The 17302-nt window shown below is 42.7% G+C and overlaps 1 protein-coding gene across 2 annotated transcripts in view; it reads left to right on the top strand.

Moving 5' to 3' along the window:
• The first annotated feature begins 955 nt into the window (after positions 1-955).
• ZDHHC14 (zinc finger DHHC-type palmitoyltransferase 14) overlaps positions 956-17302 on the top strand; it is an 82706-nt gene continuing 66359 nt past the window's right edge. For both annotated transcript variants that reach the window (XM_058168773.1, XM_058168765.1), the window contains exon 1: positions 956-2200. In XM_058168773.1, coding sequence (XP_058024756.1) covers positions 1950-2200 — 251 coding nt within the window. In that variant the 5' untranslated portion in view covers positions 956-1949. The remainder of the gene's footprint in view (positions 2201-17302) is intronic.

Below are 17302 nucleotides of genomic sequence, written 5' to 3'. Positions count from 1 at the left end.
GTTAGGGTTAGGGTGGCAGAGGAAGCGGCCAGAAATAGCGCGGCGCTTTTGAGTTTTCGGGCGGGTAGCTGGCGGGATGTGGACAGGCGGGCTTTCTCCCTTTGGTGTCGCGTGACCCGCAGGTGGGCGAACGGCGGAGCGAGCCGCGTTCCAGTAGTGGGAGGCGGTGGACAAGGACGGCCGCGAGAGGCGCTTCCTCCGGCGGCCGCGTGGGGCGCTGGGGAGTCGCTGTCGCCGGCTTCTGCGTGCGCGCCGGGCCCGAGTGACACGGCTTCTGCTGTTGCAGGGAAGGAGAGAGAGAGAGAGAGGGAGAGGGAGAGCGCGGAAGGCGACCGGTCGATGAAAGAAACTGGTCGCCGGAGGCTGCCTCTGCCATGTGGAGATAGGCGGTGGGAGACGCACACAAGCTGCCCCCCTGCCTTCTCCGGCCAAGACTGAGCCCGTGAGGCGGACCGTCACGGATAGAGGAGCCGCCGCCGCCGCCGCCTTCCAAGCGGCTGACAATGAAAGTGAAAGGCAGGAGCCGCGGAAGGGGAGGTGGAGGCGGCGGCTGCCCCGGGGGTTGCGCCTGCCGCCGCCCCCACCGTGCTGAGTGATCCCGACCCCTTCCCGGTGCGCTTCTCTCAAGGAGCGTTCCCGAAGGAGAAAGCTGCCGCCTTTGCTTCTGCCTCCTCGGAACACTGGCCGTGTTTTCCTCGGCGGGGAACCCACGAAGAGGGTGCCGTGTGAACGCTGGCTCGCCTCCTTTCTCTCTCGCCTGCAGCTGCTTTTCGCGAGGGGCCGCGTGGATCCTGGACGGCGACGGGAAAGGCTGCTGCTGCTGCCGCTGCTGGTGGTGGTGGTCCGGCGACTGCCGCCGTGATTCAGGTGGCTTCTCCGTACAACCCCTTGGCGTTGAGAGGGGGGTGGAAGAAGGTGGCTGCTTCTGCTCGGGCTGGCTGCAGGGAATAAGCCCAGGTCAAAGTAGAAGCAGAAAGCCAACTCTCCTTGCCGTTTTCCTCGACGGTTCCTGTTGCTGCTGTTTTCTCCTGGAAGACGGGACTAGGATTGCGGTGGTGTAGCGCAGTTTGGGGGTCTCCGGTGGCTCGAAGGAGAAAAGTGGAGAGAGATCAGCCAAGTACTTCTAAAACTGGAAGTTATTTTTGTCTGGCAAGGGCTGAATCAGTAATAAAGTGGCCTGAGGACAGCTGTATTTTGCTTTGGTTTTTGCATTCCCCCACCACAGCCTCCTTTGAAATTGGCATATTTTTATAGTGGTATATATATATATATATATGTATAAAATGAAGACTGGTTTGAAACTTGCCATGTCTTGCACCTTTTTCCAAGGATGGCACTGACCACATTTTTATTTTGCGTTTGAAAAGGCCTTTTATAATGACAAAAAATAGGAACTAATCTCTTGCCATTGGAAGGAAGAAGAAAAAGACGGTAGTGGGAGAAAATTGGATCTTATAGTTCGTTTTTCAGTTGCTGCACTTAAGAGTTGGTTTTTGTTCAGAACAATTCATACAAATTCTACTTTTAAGATTTTTTTAGAAATCTTTGTGAGGAGGATTTTGATTTAGAGACTGCTTGCCTCAAAACCTGATCCAAGTACTTTAAAAATGAAATGTGAAGTAAAACTGAGCAGTTTCTTAAAACAGAAGGCAGAATGCTTTAAAATCATAAAGTTCTATGTTTAATTGACAACTGTTTTATATTTTAAGCCTTTTTCATTCCTATTTTATTCTATGATTATGCATTTTCAACTTTGGTTTTTATTTTATTGTGAAGAAGGGAAAAATTACTGTGCTTATATTTCATAAATGATAGCTTTGAAATCTTTAACAGAGAATTGGGAATTTTAAAATGCCATGATAAACTTGTTTTAATAAAACACCCAATAGTGTCTTCTTCAGAAGTTTTAGGCAAGAGTTGCTGGAGGGGTTCCTCCTTATTTTCCATTAATGAGTCCTGGTGGTGGTGTTGGAGGACCCATGAAAGACTGTGAATACAGTCAGATCAGCACTCATAGCTCTTCTTCTCCCATGGAGTCTCCCCATATGAAGAAAAGCATTTCCAAGAGAAAATGGGAGGTTTTCCCTGGAAGAAACAAATTTTTTTGCAATGGAAGGATCATGATGGCTCGGCAGACTGGAGTCTTCTACTTGACATTTGTTCTTATTTTGGTGACCAGTGGACTCTTTTTTGCATTTGAGTAAGTGCCATTAAAGTTTTTTTTAACCTGTTTCTTACTAATAGAACTATGCAAGAATTCAGGTATCTCATTGATGCTAGGTTGTGTAAGTTATACTGCCTTCATTATTTATATGTTTAATTTAACTCTTGAAAACTGTGAAGTTGAATAATTGTCGATTTGGTATGATATAGACAGCTGAGATTTCAACTCCAGTGGAAAGAAGTTTTTAAATGATACAGAATTTTAAAGTACTAATGTTCATTGAAAAATTTACTAATTTGTCATTTCATAAAGTTCCATTAAGGCAACTAGCTATTTATGCTTGAGAATACTTCCACAATCAATATAGAAGCTGTACATTTCTCCCCCTCTAATCAACATTTTCTATATTAAGTTGTATATATCAGGTTAATACTTTATCAATAGGCGTAATCCATGAAGTTATATAGTAGACTTGGATATCATTTGTATGATCTACCTAATATGCAATCGTTTTGACGCAATCGTTTTGGGTTTTGCATCAAACTTGCTAACTCACTGAAGACATAAAACTGTCTAGGCTAAGGATATTTCATAATATCTCATTTTCTTAACTGTTATTCTATTTTTTCCCTTCTGTGCTGTTATTAGTACAGGTTCCCTTTTTAAAAGGGGAAATCATATTTTCTCTAAATGCACTTGCACATGTCAACATTTATCAACCTTGATAAAGTTATATTCATGATAATAGAACAGAGAAAAGTTAACATGTTGTAAATTTACTTTGCAGACATTTGAGTATGTATTATATATGATGCAATAAAAATAGTTAAAATTTTCTAATACAGGTAGTCCTCAATTTACAACCATTTGTTTAGTAACTGTCTGAAGTTACAACAGCACTGAAAAAAGTGACTTATGACTGTTTTTCACACTTAAGACCATTGAAGCACCCCATGGTGCTTGGCAGCTGACTTATATTAATGATAATTGCAGTGTCCCAGGGTCATGTGATCCTCTTTTGTGCCCTTTGGACAAAGTCAATGGGAAATCCAGATTTGCTTAACAATCATGTTACTAACTTAACAACAGCAGTGGTTTATCCAACAACTGTGGCAAGATGGTCATAAAATGAGCAAAACTCACTTAACAACTGTCTTGCTTAGCAACAGAAATTTTGGGCTCAATTGTCATCATAAGTCAAGGACTACCTGTATATGTAGGCTATCCAGTATCTATAATAAATACATTTTCTAATAACAAGCAAGAATTCTAGAAATTCTAGAATACAGAAATTACATTTATTATGAATCTTGATAATTAAATGAAATAATGTTTGCATAATCCATTTAACTGATAATTTATTATGAGCTATAGTTTAGAATTTATTCTCTGTTCATGGAAAATGTATCGGTATCAGCTTATTGATTTAATTATGATAAAGTGCCAAGTTTTAATTCCTGATATGCATTATGATTTTTCCTTACCTCATTTAAAAAACATACATTATTTACACTTGGCATAAAAGAGTAGCAGCTGAAGTTATGACTCTAATCCTGACAAGCATCCTAACTGGTACAAACTGGCACTATTATTGGATTGTTCTGAAAAAAAAATTGCCTTGCCTGCAGATGAGGTTTTCTACAGTTTTTTATAGAATGAAAACACAAGTGAGTGGGCCTTTTACATAATCCTTTTGTTTCGAACAAAGTTACTGCATGAATGTGATCAAATTTTCTGTCTGGGGCTTTATGCAGGAACTGAAAGAGTTCTTAGAGATCATGATCTCCATCTGAATAGTGGTTGGTGAAAGTTACCCCAGATTATATTATGATCAGTATATGTTGATGGTCATTATTTTTGTCAGCACTTATATACAGTAGTAATGATTACATATTTGTTCACCCAGGTATTTTTCCCCCTTCACCTGTATGTTAAAGCATGTTGGTGTAAGCCAGGAGTGTCAAACTCGATTTCATTGAGGGCCACATCAGAGTTGTGTTTGACCTCGGGGTGGGGGGCAGAGGGGGCGTAACTAGCTCAACATCACTCTTGTCGGGGATGCCTGACAGCAAAAACGGGCTCCCAATTTCTGTTTTCGGCTGGGACAGCCTCCTGCAACCCTCTGCCAGTGAAAATGCATGTAGCCCTCTCGAGCTCCATTTTCGCTGGCAGTGGGTTGTAGGAGCTCGTGGCAGCTGAAAATGGAGCTCAAGAGCGTGTTTTCGCTGGCAGAAGCACCGCAGGCTGGTCCTTTGCTGTTTCCAGGGTGGTCCTGCGGCCAGGTCATATTGATCCAACAAAAAGAAACAAGACAAGCAGTATTCAGCTGCTGGAATTTGTTTCATTAATTTTGATTTATTATTTTGAACATAGATTCATCATTTTAATTTAATTCAAAGAGAAAAATTCAATATTTTTCAAAACAGCTGCTGCTTTTTCAGATAACAAGATACCATGCAGGGAAAAATATTTTTTCTTTAAAAGAAGCAATTATTTCTTCAGGAGTGCACTATATAATTTTATGAATTATTTTAGAAATCACTTAAAAAGTTATTCAATGAAAGAGAAAAATAAAATACAGGTAGTCCTCAACTTATGACCACAACTGATCCCAAAATTTCTGTTGCTAAATGAAGCAGTTATTAAATGAGTTTTGCCGAATTTTACAACCTTTCTTGCCACAGTTGTTAAGTGAATCACTACAGTTGTTAAATTAGTAACAGTTAAGTGAATCTGACTTCCCCATTAACTTTACTCGTAAAAAGATCACAAAAGGGGATCACATAACCCTGGGATACTGCCACATCATTAATATGAGTCAGTTGTCAAATGTCTAAATTTTGATCACATGACCAGATGCTACAGTGGTCATAAGTGTGAAAAAAGTTATAAGTCACTTTTTCAGTGCCGCTGTAACTTTGAATGGTCACTAAATTTATTTATTTTATTTATTTATTATTTAAATTTGTATACCGCCCTTCTCCCGAAGGACTCAGGGCGGTTCACAGCCAAGTAAAAAATGAATACATTGTAGATACAATTAAAATACTAATAAAAAACTTATTTGAATTGGCCACAATTAAAATTTAAAGGTAAAACCCATTAAAAACCCATAACTTAAGAAAACTAACCCAGTCCAGCGCAGATAAATAAATAAGTTTTGAGCTCGCGGCGAAAGGTTCGGAGGTCCGGAAGTTGACGAAGTCCTGGGGGGAGTTCGTTCCAGAGGGCGGGAGCCCCCACAGAGAAGGCCCTTCCCCTGGGTGTCGCCAGACGACACTGTCGCGCCGACGGCACCCTGAGGAGTCCCTCTCTGTGAGAGCGCACGGGTCGGTGAGAGGTATTCGGTAGCAGCAGGCGGTCCCTGCTGCTACCAAATGAACTGTTGTAAATTGAGGAATACCTGTACTGTATTTTGTCCTACTTTGTTAGTAGCTGTAACGTACTGAGAGACTAATAATTCAATAAAAATCATATGCCTGCTTTTTATGTTCTCCTGCCTGATAGTGTGAGTGTCTAAGAATGGGTTAAATATTGTCCTTCCACCCAGAGACTGAGTATCGATTTCATTGCCATGCCCAATTGCCTCTCCTTTCAGCTCCAGTTTTTGACTCAGTCTTGCCTGAGAGAGACATATCTGGACAGATCAGAGTAGTAATCGATTCTTGGACTTCTTGGACCTCAGAAATCAAATTTTTATGTGAAAAACAGCTATTTTAACAAGCGGAAGCAGCAGGAGTTTGCCCTGTAAGTTGTGCTGGCCAATCCAGGTTCTCTGGCAATGCCGCCAACTCCCAGACTCTAAACTGGGGATTGTGGGGATTGAGCTGGCTAGACCAGTTTTGTATTGGCACAGCCGCCAACCCACGGAATAGAACGATCATGTCCAGCTGAATCAGATCACATTGGGGGATTCTGATGGCAGTCTGTTGTGGCTTTAGTTACAGCCAACTTCCCTTCAGCCATTGTCAGCCTTTGCTGACTCATTTGGAGCTCTGCTCAGTTCTCTGGGCAGTCTCCTTTCTTCTGTCGGAGCAAAGCCCAAAAAAATGGCGGAGTGCTCCCTCGTGGACAGACGAGGGAGTCACTCTCCAGACCCCCTGGAGTCTCCCTGTTAAGGGGGTGGTTAAATCCTGGTCTGCTTCAAAAAAGGGCAGCTGATAAAATAAAATCCAAAGTCCTCCAGGAACATCAGTGCTGAGGAAAAGGACACTAAAAGGCGCCTCAAGGCACTTGAAAAACAAATCGCTATGGCTGAAAAGAAACGGAGTAAGCAATTAGCCCCCCACAATACCTGTTCCAAGCATTTTGTGCGCTTTTCAAATGGAGCAGTTGGAGCAGCCCCAGGCGGCAGCTGAGCCATTTTCACCACCAGAGGGAGCAAGGGAGCTATCTCCTCCTCCATCTGCTCAGCTTGCGAGCAATGAGAAAAATCTGGATCCCTTTTCCTGTGTAATAACAGGCAGACAATCTGCTTCTGCAGGGAGGCAAATTCTAACTGTGACCTTTAATCCCACTTCAGCGGGGCTCCACTTAGGGGAAAGACAAGAGCCAGAGGCTTCTCAGGATATGCGGTCCATCATATCTCGAGTTATTTCTCAGGGGATTGCCAGGTCCCTCATCTATGGAAGGTCCGCCTTATTCTACTGAGCCTCTGGTGCTTTCAGTCAAAGGCTCATTCTCCAGGGACCTCAATCTTGCAGCCCATGGGTGGGTAGTCGGAATCCCTGTGGGGAGATGAAGGGCATAGAGATCCTGATCTCTCTGAGGATGAGGACATGGTTCCGGATCCTCCAGCCTTTACAGGGCTTTTTCCACCAAGTCTGTTCAAGCCTTTATTACACAAGGTGAGATCCACAATTAAATTGGGAGCGCAAATAGCACCTCCTGAAATCTCCTTGGATCCTGCAGACGGCCTCTTTCAGAAACCTAAGTCAACGCAGAAAGAGATACCTGTCTGTAGACTTTTTCTAGACGTTATCCAAAAGCAATGGGACTATTCCAGGCCCTTCCCTACCCCGAATAGTAATGACAGGCATTTTTACAATGCTGGCCTGGATCTGTCTGAGATTTTACAACTACCCTCGTGGACAGTCCAGTCACCAATCTGGCTTTATCCTCTTCCATTGTGGCAGGGGACTTGGCAGACAATCTCAAAGTTGAAGATAAAAAGGCAAAGCTTGTTCTTCATAAGACTTACCAAGCTGCAGCCTGGGCGTTTGAACTGCACTTCTCTCCTGTGGCTTAACCAGCTGCAGGAGAAATTATCACCCCAAGAAGTGAGTTTACACCAAGATTTAAACAAATTGATTCCGGCAGCCCAATTTTCGGCAGACACAACATTAAACGTTGCCTCCCTCTGTTATATCAAGAAGGCTGCTATGGCTTAGGAACTGGTAGGCAGATGCCAAGTCCAAGTGACGTCTTGCTTCCGCCCCCTACAAAGGGACCATGTTATTTGGGGAAGCCTTGGATCTGATCCTAATAGAGAATAAGGAAAGGAAAAAGATTATGCCTAACATGTTTCGAAGGGTGGATCTCAGGCCTTCCCCATATTTCCGGAGATTGTCTTTCCAGCCTTTAGAAATGGAATTTTCTCCTCAGCAAAGGTTCACATATCAACTCCCAGAATGACAGACAGAGAGATCTTGGTTTGGGGATCATCCCAGACAAATTCCCCAATCACGGTGGCCCATTCGTGGAGCAGGAGTTCACCCTACCGCAGAACCAAACCAACCCTCCCATTGGGGTCCGATTGGCACACTATGCCATTCAATGAGAGGAGACCACCACAGACAATTTGGTACTCAACACCGTATGGCTGAGCCTATCCTTGGAATTCCTGTACACCACTCCCGAACAACTTTGTGTGGTGCCCTATCTCCTTAAATGCCAAAAAGTGAGAGCTTGTGGAATCGGCCATCCAACACTTGTTGGAAATACCAGCCATAGAGCCAGTCCCTCTGGACCAAAGGAGACAGGGGTTTTATTCTATTCTATTCTATTCATCGTTCCAAAGTCTTCATGGGGGTGGAGGGCGATCCTATATCTAAAAAATCTAAATACCCATTTGATCTACAAGAAATTCAGGATGAGCTTAGTCCAGTCCATTCTGGAGGGACTGCGGCCGGGTTGACCTCCTAGCCTCCATTGATCTTATGGAGGCTTACCTCCATGTGCCGATATTACCAGTACACAGCCGTTTCCTGAGGTTCCATTACGATTAAGGTCATTACCAGTACAGGGCCTTGCCTTTTGGCCTGTTCTCAGCGCCCAGGTGCTTCACCAAAGTACTGGTGGCATTACGGCTCACCTGCGAACCATTCCGGTCAGGATCCAGTGCTACCTCGACGATATCCTTATTCAGGCTCATTTACATCTCAAGCAGCAGAGGACATAAGTACGACAATTCGAATTTTGCAGAACCACGGATTCTCCGTCAATTTTATCAAAAGCCATCTTGTGCCTAAGACTTGAATCCAACACCTGGGGGCAGTGATCCTGTCCCAAGAGCGCAGGGGAAGCCTGGTGGCTCTCGTCACCCAGATTTGAGTGAAGCGCACGGTCCCAGTGGCACTGCTATCACAGCTGCTGGAGAAGATGGCTTCATGTGTTTCCATAGTTCCCTGGTCGCGGCTGCATGCCAGGCCCCTGCAATGGCAACAGCAGTTCACAGATCAGAGTTTGCGTATCCACGCTAATCCTACGATCGCTCTAATGGTGGACATCTCCGGCTCTAGCCAGGGTCATCTTTTCCGAGAGCCCAACAGGTTGGTGATTACATCGATGTCAGTCTCTTTGGCTGGGGTGCCCACCTGCAAACACATATGACCCAGGGCCAGTGGACGCAGGCAGAGCTTACCAACAATATCAATTGTCTGGTGCTCAGGGTGGTACACCTAGCCCTCCGCCACTTCCAGAACCTCATCCATGGATGGCACATATTGATTTTGACCGACAACGTGGCCACAAAGGCCCACATAAACAGACAGGGAGTGATCCACTCACGGGCCCTAATGGCAGAAGCAAGTCGCTTGGACGGAGAGTCACCTTCTCTTATTGAAAGCGGAACACATCGCTGGGTCCACCAACCAGCAGGCGGACTCCTTAAGCAGGGCCACAAGTGGGCTCTCCACCTGGACATATTCAGGGAGATGTCCCAGAGGTTCGGTCATCTGGTCGTGGACCTGTTTGCTTCCCTAGCAAATGCGCAGGTTCCTCGCTTCTTCTCCAGGTATCCAACGCCCATGGCGGAGGGGACCAATGCCCTACGCAGCCCCTGGCCTCTGGACTTCTTTACGCCTTCCCTCCCCTACCTCTTGTCCTGGCAGTTATTAGGAAGATCCTGATGGAAAAGGTGGAGGTACTACTGGTGGCCCCCCATTGGGCCAGACGCCTGTGGTTTGTGGACCTAAAAGGCCTGTTGGTGTCTCCACCCTGGAGGATCCTGCCAGAGATGATTTCCCTCAGCCAGGGGGTCCTAATGCATCCGGAGCCTCAGTGGCTCCAGCTGACTGTCTGGCACTTGAGAGGAATCTCTTGAGGGAAAGCAAATACTCCTCTAGGATAATTCTGGCCTCCAGACATCCATCCAATACCCATATATACAATGCCACCTGGCGGGCCTTCGCGGATTGGTATTCAAGGAAGACCATTGATCCCATAGTGGCGACAGTGCCTCAAGTCCTGGACTTCCTCCAGGATGGATTGGACGAAGGGCTCTCACATAACCATCCGCAGGCAAGTGGCAGCCCTCTCCACAGTCTTGACCTGTGGTGAGCGGGATTCCCTTTCCCTTCATCCAGTGGTGCAGAGATTCATCAGAGGGCAGCAAATTTATGCCCATCCGAGGATGGGTCCATAGGTACCCATCCTCGGATCTACCTACAGTGTTGCAGACGCTGACGTCGTCCCCTTTTGAGCCGCTTAGAAGAATTACGCTCCATCATATGACCCTTAAGGTCGTTTTTCTAGTGGCTATCACATTGGCCTAACACATTTCGGAGCTGGCGGCCTTATCAGTTAGAGAGGACCTCTGCATTTTCCATGCAGATAGAGTGGTCCTCAGACTTGATCCATCTTTCATACCAAAAGTTAACTCCTGGTTCCATCGGTCTCAGGAGATTGTCCTGCCCAACTTCTGGCCTTCCCATCCAGTAGTACCTTGATGAACGTATCTTTTTCTTTTATGTACACTGAGAGCATATGCACCAAGACAAATTCCTTGTGTGTCCAATCACACTTGGCCAATAAAATTCTATTCTATTCTATTCTATTCTATTCTATTCTATTCTATTCTATTCTATTCTATTCTATTCTATTCTATTCTATTCTAGAATGCCAATGGCATACCTTAGACATGAGGAGGGCCCTGAAAATCTATATCAAACGGACAGCCAAAGATAAGAAGTCAGAGTAGCTCTTCCTCTTATTTCAGCCAGCCTCTTTGGGATCCCGAGTTACCCCATCAACAATTGGCAGATGATTGTGTTCATGTATAGACCTCACATACCAATCCAGGGCCTTATCATTGCCCAGCCGGATCACGGATCACTCTACTCGAAGTGCAGCCACAACGGCAGCCTGGGCCACTCAAACATCCATAGAGGAAATTTGCAGGGCAGCAACCTGGGCCTCTCATTAGGCACTATAAGTTGGACTCCTTCACATCTGCTGATGCCTCCTTCAGGAGAAGGGTCCTACAAAAGGTGCGTCTGGGGAAACTCCAGACCACACACCTTCCCTCCCTTAGGGTAGTAGGCTTTGGCATATCCCATTCTTGGATACTCACACTATCAGGCAGGAGAAGAAACATTGGTTTTACCCGAGACGTTCCTTCTCTGCAGATAGTGTGAGTGTCCAACCTCGCCCTAGCGCCGGTGCGGTCCAGGAAGTGGGGATAAATAATGGCACGTTTAGATTTGTTCACAGCTGCGCCATCGTCGAAAACTGGAGCTGGAACGAGAGGCAACAGGGCATGGCAATGAAATTGATATTCAGTCTCTGGGAAGAAGGACAATATTTAACCCATTCTTGGACACTCACACTCTGCAGAGAAGGAACGTCTCAGGTAGGACCAACGTTCCTTTCAGTTAAAGGCCCAAGAATCTGTATATAATGAAGGACATTCTTTTATCTCTTAGCTTTATTTGGGAAACTTTTTTTTCTTGAAATGTTATATTGTCTTGTCTTCCCTTATATTAGGCAATGACTACATCCATATACTACTATTTTTTTCACTGGAAGCGCTGACATAAACTGTTACCAGTTGAAGTGTCCTAATATTAAATAGTATGTAAATTATTTTCCTCTGGTTCATTAAATTCTTAGCATAATGGCTGGACTATAATTATGGTTTCTATGAATATTGTGGAAATTCCATATACTGTATATGTGTGTGTATGTGAAAAAACAATATTGCATGAAGAACAGGGTGCAAAAATAGGTATGGAAATATAGACAGCATTTTGTGATATATTTTTGTTGCATAACCATAGGGAAGCTTTTCTAATTTCCTTTGGGTTGATATATACAGTATTTTGTTACCTCTCGCTTGGATTACTGTTACCTCGTTACCTCTCGCTTGGATTACTGTAATGCTCTCTACATGGGGCTCCCCTTGAAGTGCACTCGGAGGCTTCAGTTAGTCCAGAATGCAGCTGCGCAGGTGATAGAGGGAGCTACGCGTAGCTCCCATGTAACACCGCTCCTGCGCAGACTGCACTGGCTGCCTGTGGCCTTCCGAGTGCACTTTAAGGTGTTGGTTACGACCTTTAAAGCGCTCCATGGCTTAGGACCTGGGTACTTACGGGACCGCCTTCTGTTACCACATGCCTCCCACCGACCCGTACGCTCCCATAGAGAGGGACTTCTCAGGGTGCCGTCCGCCAGACAATGCCGGCTGGCGGCCCCCAGGGCAAGGGCCTTCTCTGTGGGGGCTCCCACACTCTGGAACGAGCTTCCCCCGGGTTTACGACAAATACCTGACCTTTGGACATTCCGTCGCGAACTGAAGACACATCTCTTTATCCGCGCGGGGCTGGCTTAAATTGGATTTTTAATGTGAAATTTTATGAATTTTAAACGGGGTTTTTAGTTATGGTAATTTTAATTTCAGGCTAATTTTAAATAAGTTTTTTAAATGGTATTTTAACCTGTATATTGTATTGTTGGTTTTATCTTGCCTGTACACCGCCCTGAGTCCTTCGGGAGAAGGGCGGTATAAAAATCAAATAAATAATAATAATAAATAATAATAATAATAATTTTGAAACTGCACATAAGAAACCTGTTAACAGTTACTAAAATCTACATATTTAAAGTCTCACGTAGGCTATCTAACAAGGTAGAATTATTCTAGGTAGTGTATATTTTCATTTTTTAAAGTGGGAAGCAAGAATTCAAATACTTTGAAGTGACTTTTTTACTTTTACATACTTCAGAGCCATGCATATGCCCCGGAAGCATTAGTCCAAAGCCAGAATATTTTGGTATCTCTTGTATGGTAAGAAAAGAGAGACCTGCCAAAATAAATAATTTTATATCTACATCACAATGTTAATTATTAAATATTGATATGTTAGCTAAAAGTTACCTTGCCCATATGTAAACATACAGGACTGAAATCACAAAGTATGACCCATTATTAAAAAGTTGCTATGCGAAGTTCCAGTTCCTTCTACAGTTTAAAAGTTATTAAAGAGTGCTATGTACAACACAACTTGCAATTATAAAAGAGCACTTTATTAGTATATAGTAGTATATTTCATCACACTTTTAAGAATTGAAAGCTACTATTCACATTTTCAAACTGTTTTTGGACATTTTGAAATAATAATTTGTGTTATGTGATGAATCAACTTTTAATTTTAAAAATACTGAACATTTTGTCAATATATGACTTAAATAATTCCATATGCATTTATGGATGGACAGTGTGCTTCAAATTCACTGCTGCTGAGGAAAGAGGAAATATTACTATCTATCTATCTATCTATCTATCTATCTATCTATCTATCTATCTTATCTATCTATCTATCTTCATACACATACATACACACATATATACCTACCTACCTACATATATAGTATATAAGAGCTAGTTTGGCGTAGTGGTTAAAGCATCAGGCTAGAAACTTGGAGGTGCTGTGTTCTAGTCCTACTCTCATGCCTTGGGCATGAAGCTAGCTGCGTGACCTTGGGCAGTCACTTTCTGTTAGCTCTAGGAAAAAGGCAATGGCAAATCACTTCTGAAAAAAACCTTGCTAAGAAAGTTGCAGGGACTTGTCCAGGGAGTCTCTGAGAACTGGACATGATTGAATGGAAGAATGAATGAATATGTTTATGGGTAAAAGTGAAGCTTTCCCCTGTCCAATTTTGTCAGACTCAAGGAGGCAGTGCTCATCTTTGTTTCTTAGCTGAGAGAGCCTGTGTTGTCTGAAAACATTTCCGTGGTCATGTGGCCAGCATGACTACACACTGAGGTACACGGAATTGCTGTTGTCTTCTTAACAAAGTGAGATTAGATGAAACAGAGAATGAGATTGTTATAAAGATGGAAAGCCTCCCCAATCTGCACTAGAGTGATGTATACCCTATAGCCTTGATGGCGATCCTATGGTACGCATGCCTCTCTGTGGGCACGTGCACCGTCACCCCAGCTCAGCCAGCTGGTCATATGGTTTCCGATGCACGCATGCACCCCAGCCAGCTGGTTGTTGGGTTTCTGAAGCACGCATGCACACTGTCCAGCTGGTTGTCGGGTTTCTGGTGCTCTGGTGCACACATGTGCATGCCTTCCAGTTTGGGCACTCTATGCCTAAAAGGTTCACTGCCATATAGAATATATTTTAGGGTATGCATACTGCTGCTGGAATGTGGGAATGGATAAGATGTAATCATACACTGCTGGGTGTAGTAAAATTTAAAGCAGTCAGGAAATAAAGAGTGTAATCTAATATAATACAAAAAACAATTAGAAACAGATAATAAGATACAGCCTATAATTTCATAGGCTAGAATTTTTAAAAATTGCTTTCCTTTCGCTAAATCTCTGCTTCCTAGCTAATGCTGTTACAAAGTACTTGGTAAGAAAACAGTTCTGGATGTTAACACGTTTTGTTGATTAAAAAAATAATTTTCTATATATAAATAGATAAAAACTTCTGTCCATACACCCTAACTCTGGCTGGTTTACAAACAACAGTAAAGAACGACAGTAAAAACATGCAATTTGAAAATAGTTGGTATTTAATAAGTACCTACTTTAAACATCAACTTTTTTAAAAGCACTCCTTCATATCCAAATAAATCTATTTTCTGTTTAAAATTAATATTTATTCTTTGCCATAATTTAGTTGAATATATATGGGTTCTTTTTAGTTGTTCTAGTTAGTATAAGGGCTGCAATCCAGGTCACTGTGCAAATAGTTTTGTGATAGCCAGGACAACTCCACATTTCTACAATAGTTAGGAAATGGTTCTTAAAATAGAGAAATGTTCCTGTTCAAAGTCTTGATATAATTTCTATAGGACAGATTTCAAATTCTCATAGGGCATATACAAATGCAGAAGGTGTCAACATTGCTATTTGGATTGCAGCCTCCTTTTTTTATACATTCTATACTTTTTATATGGTTGTTGAGTTCCACTGTAACAAAGTAAATAATTAAACTAGTTATACAACTGCATTATCAGATTGAACTACCTAGACAGTTTTTGCCTTCCTTCCAGATAAATTCCTACTTCAGATGACAAATTGCTATACTGTATATATTTTCTCTTTTCAGAGGCTTCATGAAATACAAATGTTTACACCATTAAGCTACTGCTAGCAAATCTATTTAAACTTGTTGGGGGGATATGGTGCTACCAGCATTGGGTATATTATTTTGGAATTAATAATTGTTTTAATTTGTGTACAAAGACCTTTTGAACTTCATAAAAGATGTTTTGAGATAATTTGAAGGAATCAGATTTAATTGGTAGTGAGACTGCAGTTCACATGGATGGTCTAATATTCTTTGAAATCTATCAGACCTATAATAATTGCAAACTGTTACCTATTTTGTCTTTTTTTTAGTGATTGTTCTTCAAACTCAGTATAAACCTAAAATATCAAATGATGGAAAGATTAAACAAAGCATTTGGAAACTGCATATTACAATTTCAACACAATCATATCTTAAATTGTATTTGTTACACATCTTGAGTTAAAGCTAAGTCAGCCTTGACTCCTTGTAGCTTCATAGTTTGTTTGGAGTTGTTTTTTTTTTTAAACAATATGAAGTGGTTTTCCGTGCCTTCTTCAGAGATATTTTCAACTTCACAGTCTAGCATTGGAGTTTCCTGTTAGGTCCCTAATCTGGTCTGACTCTGCTTAACTTTATTGCACCAATCATGTTTGACAAGATGCTGCTAACTAACTGGGTTCTTATATGTTGATACGTTTCATTTCTGATAAATTTTACCGAATCACTGTAAAACTACAGCCTCACACTCTCAATCCTCTAAAGCCAGTCCATACATATACTCCAATCATGGCATGAAAAACAGCTGTGAAATCTCACAAGATCTGAAAACATTTTGGTGTTCTTATCTGAAATATTTTGATTGTGAATGCCAACATATTGTGAGACTTGCTAATCTCTTGACCATTTCATTCACTGATCCCTTTGCAGGAATAGGATCACCTCAGATGGCTTCTTCCCTCTGGGTTTTTATAGTCTCTGGATACTTGATTGTTTCATCAAGCCATGGGAACTGGACTGTTTTGACTAACACTCTGGGTGACAAACTTAGCTTGTGTCTTAATTCATAGATTTGGAGAGCTGTGCTCTAATCAGAGTTGATTGATTGAAGGGAGCAATAAGCCTTGCAAATAAAATTTAAGCCAACAGGGAGGAAGTGAAATGGATAGGCAGATAGACAGACTAATTTGGAGGTCACATGTCCCATGCTGGTTACTGAATCTCTGGCTTATATTGGGGTCCTTAAAAGCCTTTTTTTCCTGCCGATATCATGATCAACTTAAAGAAAAAGGCTCCTCTAAAATTGGTTTTGAAAGATTTGATCTGTCTCAGAATGTCATGATTGTAACACAATTGTCAGCCCTGGAGGCCATCTTTTCTTTTGGATTCACACTTAATGCTGTGGGAAAGTGGGAGGGGGTTGTATCTAGTTGGTGGAATTAGTTAGCCATAACAATATTCTTTTCTCTGAGAGTCAAGGACGTTCAGCCTGCACCTAGAGTGGCGTGACTGGGAGGCATCTCCAGTTGGGATGGTGGATTGATTGGACTATGTGATGGACATGTGGGTGCAGGAGAAGGGACTTTGACTTTCTTTTGGGAGGGGAAAACCTGGGCGCTTTCAGATTCAGGTTTTTCCAGTCCTACCAATATAACATCTCTAATAAAATGGATCTTTGAGGAATTGCTTGTCTTGGAGTCTTACTTGGTTACTTATAGTGAGAACAAAAAAGGGAGAAAATGTTTTAACAACAACAACAGAGTTGGATGGAACCTTGGAGGCCTTCTAGTCCAACCACCTGCCCAGGCAGGAAACCCTACACCATCTCAGACAGATGGTTATCCAACATTTTCTTAAAAATTTCCAGTGTTGGAGCATTCAAAACTTCTGCAGGCAAGTCTTTCCACTTATTAATTGTTCTAACTGTCAGGAAATTTCTCCTTGATCAATTTCCACCCATTGCTTCTTGTTCTACCCTCAGGTGCTTTGGAGAATAGTTTGACTCCCTCTTCTTTGTGGCAACCCCTGAGATATTGGAACACTGCTATCATGTCTCCCCTAATCCTTCTTTTTATTAAACTAGACATACCCAGTTCCTGCAACCGTTCTTCATATGTTTTAGCTTCCAGTCCCCTAATCATCTTTGTTGCTCTTCTCTGCACTCTTTCTAGAGTCTCAACATCCTTTTTACATCGTGGCGACCAAAACTGAATGCAGTATTCCAAGTGTGGCCTTACCAAGGCATTATAAAGTGGCACTAACACTTTACGTGATCTTGATTCTATCCCTCTGTTTATTCAGCCCAGAAATGTGTTGGCTTTTTTGGCAGCTGCTGCACACTGCTGGCTCATATCTAAATGGTTGTCCACTAGGACTCCAAGATCCCTCT

Source organism: Ahaetulla prasina, chromosome 1 (genome assembly GCF_028640845.1).
Source record: "Ahaetulla prasina isolate Xishuangbanna chromosome 1, ASM2864084v1, whole genome shotgun sequence".
NCBI classification, from domain to species: Eukaryota; Metazoa; Chordata; class Lepidosauria; order Squamata; family Colubridae; genus Ahaetulla; species Ahaetulla prasina.
This window is presented reverse-complemented; position numbering and strand designations above follow the sequence as displayed.